This window comes from Daphnia pulicaria, chromosome 8, assembly GCF_021234035.1.
Source record: "Daphnia pulicaria isolate SC F1-1A chromosome 8, SC_F0-13Bv2, whole genome shotgun sequence".
Lineage (NCBI taxonomy): Eukaryota > Metazoa > Arthropoda > Branchiopoda > Diplostraca > Daphniidae > Daphnia > Daphnia pulicaria.
Window position 1 is genome coordinate 4,392,254 of NC_060920.1, and position 7,573 is coordinate 4,399,826.

The 7,573-nt window shown below is 37.4% G+C and overlaps 1 protein-coding gene and 1 long non-coding RNA gene across 2 annotated transcripts; both read right to left on the reverse strand.

Moving 5' to 3' along the window:
• Positions 1–1,202, reverse strand: LOC124311884. The gene is made up of 4 exons (XM_046776253.1): positions 1,018–1,202; positions 656–953; positions 162–587; positions 1–95 (listed from the first exon to the last, which is right to left on the reverse strand). The coding sequence occupies exons 1-4, from the start codon at positions 1,200–1,202 to the stop codon at positions 90–92; spliced, it is 915 nt and encodes a 304-aa protein (XP_046632209.1). The 3' UTR covers positions 1–89.
• A 973-nt stretch (positions 1,203–2,175) lies between these two features.
• Positions 2,176–2,967, reverse strand: LOC124352614. Its single transcript, XR_006921521.1, has 4 exons — positions 2,923–2,967; positions 2,796–2,862; positions 2,646–2,725; positions 2,176–2,558 (listed from the first exon to the last, which is right to left on the reverse strand). It is a non-coding gene; the product is annotated as an uncharacterized LOC124352614 (long non-coding RNA).
• Between the last annotated feature and the right edge of the window lie 4,606 nt (positions 2,968–7,573).

A 7,573-nucleotide genomic window follows, 5' to 3' on the forward strand; every position in this document is an offset into this window, starting at 1 on the left:
CAATCAAACTGGCGGCTAATTCGGTGCTCCAAGGTGTCGAGCGTCGCTCTTTTGTCAAACGATCAAACTCGGCTAGGGCACTGTCCCAATCATCTCTAATTTTAAAAACAAAATGATGACTCACGTTACACAAATGAAAATGAAACTGAAACTTAACGTACCGAACAGCATGGACTTTGACTAGTGAATGCAGGGCAGTGAAACAGGGCTCTACTCATTTTCAAGGCTTTCGATTGTTCCAGACAGTCGAATATTTTCTGAATCACTTCGACATTGCCATTTTCGGCAGCGGCGTCCATCAGTCGAACAGCACTTGCGTTGACGGATCTCGTCAACTCGATTTTTTCAGCCACTTGCGGATCAGCTTTCAATTTTTCTAGAACGCAAATCGCATCAACTGGCCGACCTCCTTTCAACAGATGAGCAGAGAGATTCATGATTTTAGAAGGCAGGATGATAAGGTCGGGGTCCTTGTGCAGTCGAGAGAATAAATCGAGAGCCTCGTCCAAACGTCCGTGATGGCCGTACAGGTCCATTAACAAGAGATTTAATCCGATCTTGAAAAAAACACTTCGAGCCTCCAGCTCCTGGTCAAATATGTACATTACTCATTTGTAATTTGGTTGAAGAAGAAGATACGAAAAATAAAACAAACCTTTTTCGATGCCAATGCTTCCTGTAATTTACGCTCTCGTGCGAATGCACAGAATTTGTTGATGTTTTTCTTATTTGACTGACTATTCGTTCCCAACTGAAGGCGCTTAGGCAAGGGATTCAACGGTACAGGAATTAGTTGTCCCGAGGTTAGTTCAGCCAAGAGATCAACGGCAGCAGGAGTCAACTGGCCTTCTGATACTTTGTCACGTACAAATTGGGCCACGCTCAAAGAAATGGTCAATCCCTGATCACGAAAAGCTTCTAAAAGAGGCTCAATTAATTCCAGCTGTCCGGAACTGGAAAATAAAAAGAAGAATTTAAGGAAAAGTAGAAATGTACATTGATGACGTAGTATCTTACGGTGTTTGTTCGCAAATCTCTTTTAAAATTGACCCAATTATTTGACCGGATAATTCAATCACTTCGCTTTTCATTTCATCTTCTTCCCCATCTGGCAGTAGATAATTTACCAGTTTGGCAAGGCCTGAAGCATTTCCAGATTTGATATAGGCGGTGGCGATGTCTTCGTACAAACTCCAGTTCATTTTGATGTTATACAACAGAATAAAAAGGCTATCAGTTTACTTTCCTGCATCACTTTGTCACTTAACACTTACTAGAAAGTTGAAGTGACGCGAATAGCGTCATCAAAATCTAGAGAAGCCAAACTCTTTTGCAAAAGTGCCATTGAAATGGCTGGGAAAGACAACCTGGCCGAACGCAATTTCTGCATTAAAGTTTGACTATTTCCTGTCAAGTGAGGTAAAATGTGCTGTTTGATCGTTCCCATGTTGGGGAACAGACGGATAGCGGCCATTTTACGAAGTGTGTCTATAAGCTTCTTTTCTCCTCCGCTCTCCGACGCCGACGCCTATAAGGAATAAATCGAGTTGCAATTTAGAAATGAATCCACACCAAGTATGAAATACAATTTTTTTCTTTACGGTTGACTTGTCAGAATAGATCCCAAATAGTTGATTCTACCGCTATCCTTGATCTCGTTTAAAAGCCGATCGACAAGTTTGGTTTTTTCAAAAATGTTGGCCGCTTCGAGAGCTATGAGAAATGCGCGACTATTCTTGTCAGAGTGAACCAATTTGCGACAAAAATTCACTATCTTGTCCAGTGAGCAATTCATTTTGACGATGTGACGGATGAAAAATCGGCCCGATTTTGCGACTTTCCCATCGACTGTTTTATTTGGTGTCATACTCAAGAGGATTTTGAAAGCTTCGTCCTCTTTGCGTTGTGTGATCAGTTGCAAGATAACGTTGACACAAAATCGGTTGTAGTTTCTTTTCTTCTTCATTTGACTCAACAGAGTATCCACGGCTTCAGAGTGTCCGTGTACAGCGGCTTTATACAGCGCGGCAAAGAGATCTTCATCGCTGAATGATAGATTCACCTTCTTCCATTTTTCTAAAGTCAAAATAACGAAAAACGATTAAGATTATGAAAATAAATAAATTGAATAATATAATAGATTATGAAAATAAATTAGTTTCGTCTGTCTTCTCTTTTTAAATTTGGCTCTGTTCTCTCTCTTTTATGTTAGAACCACCATGGTTAGAACAAACACAAAAAATCGGTAATAAATGTCAGCACAGTGTTTCTTAGCTTTGTGATAGTTACTATTCAGCCTTCTTTTCCAGCTTTCGTCATCAAAACCATAATCAACTGGACGGTGCTTCATAATCAATATATTCATTGACTGGTTACTGATTTCTTGTTTGAAATAGGTATCCTTGTTTTGCTTTGATTCAGTACATTGTCTAAAGCTTTTTTTCTTCAAAACACATGTTATGCCTTGTTGTACAAATGTGATCAGAATGAATTTAACCTAATTAGGATAATGATCAGATACAGGAGTCGAATATTGTATTGTTTTGGGTGAGAGCTACCTGAAGAGCCACAAAATGAAAGAAAAACGTTAACATTAGAGAAATCAGACTGTGTTATTCAAAATTCATAGGATATTCAACAAATACCTTTTAAGACACTGAACACTGTCAATAATTGGCATCAGTTTATCTATTGAATCCTCATCATTATTGACCATAACAGCAACCTACTATTCAACAAAATTGTTTTAGTTTGTTATCCACTTAATAACAACTTTTAATCATAAATAAACATACCTGTCTGGCAGTAGATCAATGTTTATAGTTTCACCTGTTTTTTTCTGGAAAATGTGGTCAATTTTTGCTATTATTAAAAGGTGATAAATGTCATAACCAAAATGCAAATAATAATTTATTCAATTACCACTGAAATCTGAAATTTCGTTGTTTTAATAATTCTAATGATTCCAGTGACTTACTATAGGGCTTATTCACATCGCGAAAATCCGACTTCCAGAAATCTGGCAACGCATGATATTTGTAGCTTTTTCCGTTTATATGGCAAAGGCCATAAGAAATCTAAGTGGCTTCAATAAAAATAATCTAGTGTTTTTAATTCGGAATATTTCTTCAAAAGAATTTCACAGTGCTCTAGGTAAGATATCGGTCGTTAATTTGATGTATAATTTACTAGGACTTAAAAATTGTTTAGGGCTAAAAATTTAAATGTAAAACTTTTTTTGGTTTTTTTGAGGGAAGAACGGGGAGAAGAGAGAGAATGGGACGAATGGGGGAGAAGAGGAAACGTGGGTCCCCTTTTTTTTCGTACGCCCTCCTCCCTCCCATTCTCCCTCTTCTCCCCGTTCTTCCCTAAAAAAAAACAAAAAAAGTTTTACATTTAAATTTTTTGCCCTAAACAATTTTTAAGTCCTAGTAAATTATACATCAAATTAACGACCGATATCTTACCTAGAGCACTGTGAAATTCTTTTGAAGAAATATTCCGAATTGAAAACACTAGATTATTTTTATTGAAGCCACTTAGATTTCTTATGGCCTTTGCCATGGAAACGGAAAAAACTACAAATATCATGCGTTGCCAGATTTCTGGAAGTCGGATTTTCGCGATGTGAATAAGCCCTATTATTTAAAATCCTTCACTTTGGCATTAGAATCTTTTTTAAAACTTCAGGTGTCACTTACACGGAAGACGTAATGTTGGTATTGGTATTGGTAGGATTAGGTGCGTCTGCTATGTTTTTAGCAGACATCTGGTCTTCAACTAGATGACCTTCTTGCACCGACGAGATATTTGTCTGTTGATTTTTGGGCGATGGCATGAGCAGTGTAAATGTTGTGTTGTGTGGAAGAAGCCCCAAGGGAGGGGGATGGAAGTACCATCATTGTGTACGTTTTTCGGACGGATCAGGAAGAGATCTGTATTGTATGTGTAGAAATAGTGCCCGGGTATGGGAGCAACTATGCTCACCAGGAGAGTCGAACTCAGGTCTCCGGTGCCCCCCGATCACCAAGCGACGCCTTATCCGACTCACCTACCCGCCCCCCAAGACGTAATGTTTAGTTGTTTACTTTGTCTTGTCGTCTGCTATAAATAATGATTAATGTAATAGACCACGAAAGGATGCTGAGTTGCCAGGTCTGGAAAAGGTCGAAATCTCATTTGTGGTAAACTTGCCTGAAATTAGCACAGGCCTCTTATGTAGCTTCATTTTCAATTAAATCGTAGTAAGTCAAAGAACGAGTTTTTCCCATGTTTTAAATTTTTACATTAATCAAACTCATGTTTCATGTATGCTTCCAAATAATGAGAAATAAACAGGTAAAAATAAAAAATTGGCAATTTCTTTTCAGTTATTAAATGTGTGTTAGGGATGAAATTGAACAATTGATCTCTTTTATTTATTTCTTACAAAATTTTCTTCTCTTACGAAAGAATCACATGATAATGTGGAATTTTACAGAAAAGAAATTACACAGAGTTACGTTTTTTGGGGGGCTGCTCGTGTTGCGCATCGTACTCAATAAGAGCTTTATTCAACTGCACCATCCGTTGGTCGATAGCCATGATCGTTTCCTTGTCAGCTTTAGTTATTGCTGCATCATCGTCATCAACTTGGTTTTCAGTTGCCGCTGCACACGCGGACTTAGTTACGGACTGGCTGTACTCGTATACAATAAATCTCCGAGCTTTTTGAATAACTTCGGTCATCGTTGACATAGGCAGGGAGGGTCGCTTGTGAATTGCCAGTACGCTATTAATGACAACTAGAGGTAGGATAAAGTTAAGAGATTGATAACTATTTTTCACTTAATCTTTATTATATGATAACCTCCAAAAACTGCATTCAAATTTATCAAGTGGCCAAATGCAAATCTTAAATCTTTGCCTCGTTTCTTCCATTGGATCTTAGAGCAAAGAGATCCACTGAAAACCGCTAGTAAGACTGCTTTGGCGTTTTGGTTTTTCGACCCCAATGTTCTCAGATTATGAATCTGAACAGCACACTACAAGAAAATGATTTTTGACACAAATATAAGTTTTACATTTTACTAATAGTACATACCAGAGAGATGGAAAGCTCCATGTCACATAGAGCAGCGTTGAGAACAGCTACTTCCTCTGGAAGTAGGATTGGCAAGGTAAGCTGTGACTTTACTACTTCTTTGAAGTGTTCCATGTTATCCTTCATCACAGTTTCGCACGATGCCTTTTCATTTCGCATTGATTTCAGTACATCCAAAATTGAACTTAAAGCCTGTAGGACTTTTTGTTGATAACGAGATTCTGCTTCTCCATTTTCCTCTATTAAACAAAATAGAAAATATTAGAAAATTAAATAAATTAAAAATATAACGTTGAAATATTGGAAGTACCTGTTGCAGAGGCTTCCTTCATTGATAACTTAATAGGTGACAATTGATGATCATAATCCTCCTCGGGGGTAGAATTAGGAGAATCTGGAACACTTTTCTTACCTAATTCAGCAGTGCCATAAATTCGCTTCGTTACCTTCGATGATCCTGCCTTTGGATGCGATTCAGCTTGACCTTCCCATTCCGATTCTTCGTCACCTGACAAATTTACTAGCTGTGATATGCCAGGATGGTTTTCATAATTTTTTTCTTCGGAAGATGGGCGTTTCTTTGATAACCGTCTTGAGTTAGATATCTCGTCTTCTAGTCTCGTCGATATCCGTCGTCTCGTATTAGATATCTCGTCTTGTTCTACTTGGACTTGAGCGCCTTCTATCTGTCTTATGGCGTCGAAATTTGGCACTGATGAAACAAAAAAACTAAAAAAAAGCACGAAAAAGATTTTGAAAAATGAATTACCTGGGCCGGTTTCCGTTAACAAATCGACTACGTCGTATTCCACATAGGAAGTTTCAGGAAAGCGCCTTTTTTTAAACTTATGTCTCCCCAATTCCATGGTTTTACACCGTTTACATTAAATCCAGGCGAGGGATATAAAAAGTATGCAAGGTTGACGTCCATCCAGGTTTCTGGAACTTTGTAAACAAACGTCTGCACGCCTCCATCTGCATCAGGTTCTGTTGTAAGAACAACGTGATAATTTAATGGCGCTTGAAGAGCACTGGCAGGAGTACCAATATCACTATATATCCCCTTCCAGTTCGGATAGCAAACAAAATTCTGGCTTTCCTGAGAAAAAACCAAAACAGTCCTACATGTTAAAAACAATTAACTACCAGCTCAAATTAAAATTAAATTACTTGTTCTTCTGAGGGATAACACGTTCCACTCCTTGTTGTTTGATATGCCATTTTCGTCAGTTCCTTAACCTTTTACGAAATGAAATATAAATAACTAACAGAACAACAATTAAAACACCAATCCAATTTATTCCTATAATAAAAACTCAAAAACTAGAGAAATTTCAAGAACTTACTTTAAAGTTGATGTGTGATCCCTTAGGTTGAATGAACGAAATGAACGAAGTAGTGAAGTTAGGTAATGAGCAGGACTATTATGCATGCGGGTGTGTAATAGACTAATCTTGTAACGGTAGGCCTTCATTCATTAATTGTAGATTTATAGGTATTTTTTGGCATGCGGGCACAATCGAGCGCCAGATGGTGTCGTTGTATCCTCCCTCTTCTTATAATTGCTCTGATCAACCGTGATCAGAAAGGATTATAAGTTACAAGGATTTACAAGTTTACAGGCCTTAAACATTCAGTAGGCCTTGCTCAAACGTAATCTATAATACACACTGGCCTAAACATATATTAGCTACAATGTTGACCGACGAAGAAATTAAAAAAGTTCTTTTATATAGTGAATTTTCGGTACGAAAGAGAAAACGTACGTTGGAAGAGTTGCAACAAACATACGCATCAGTTTTGCGAAGAAAAGCTTTGCGAGTTATTGAAGATTGGTGTACACAAGGTGTTCCAACAAGAATATGGAAGAATGTTAAAAGCGATCCGAATCTTGTACTGAGGTTTAATTTGAAACCAATGGAAGAAATGCAATCCAAATTTCAGCGTGATGTGGTAACAAATCATATGAATCATAATAACAGTTCGATAAATATAATTGTATAAAATTTGTTTTTATTAAACAGAAAGCTTCAAATGATAATCAAGAAAACGCATCGATTATTGATGAAAAATCACTTGTAGAGGAAAATGATGACTCAGTTTATCATCAGTCGAAGGATACAACAATAAATGAGTTTAAGGAGATGGAAACTGTCCTATTTGAGAACGAAGCCCAATTACTGGAACAGAATGAACAGCCTGGAAATGGGCAAATGACTTTAATAAAGATTTTACGGCATTTTGCAGTTACACAAATCAAAAACAAAAACCCCTAACGTATATCTACTCAAATTACTGAAGCTGTATGAGCCTATTCCATATTATTCTTTGTTACCAAGCACTGGACAAGAACTTATGCATGTGGATGGAAGCGATTGGCCCACTTCAACAAATAATGCACAAAAATCAAGACAGTTGCCATCTGCTATATCAATTAATGATGGAAAATATGTACATTTCGGCTTAGAAAATGCCTTAAGTGGAAATTCT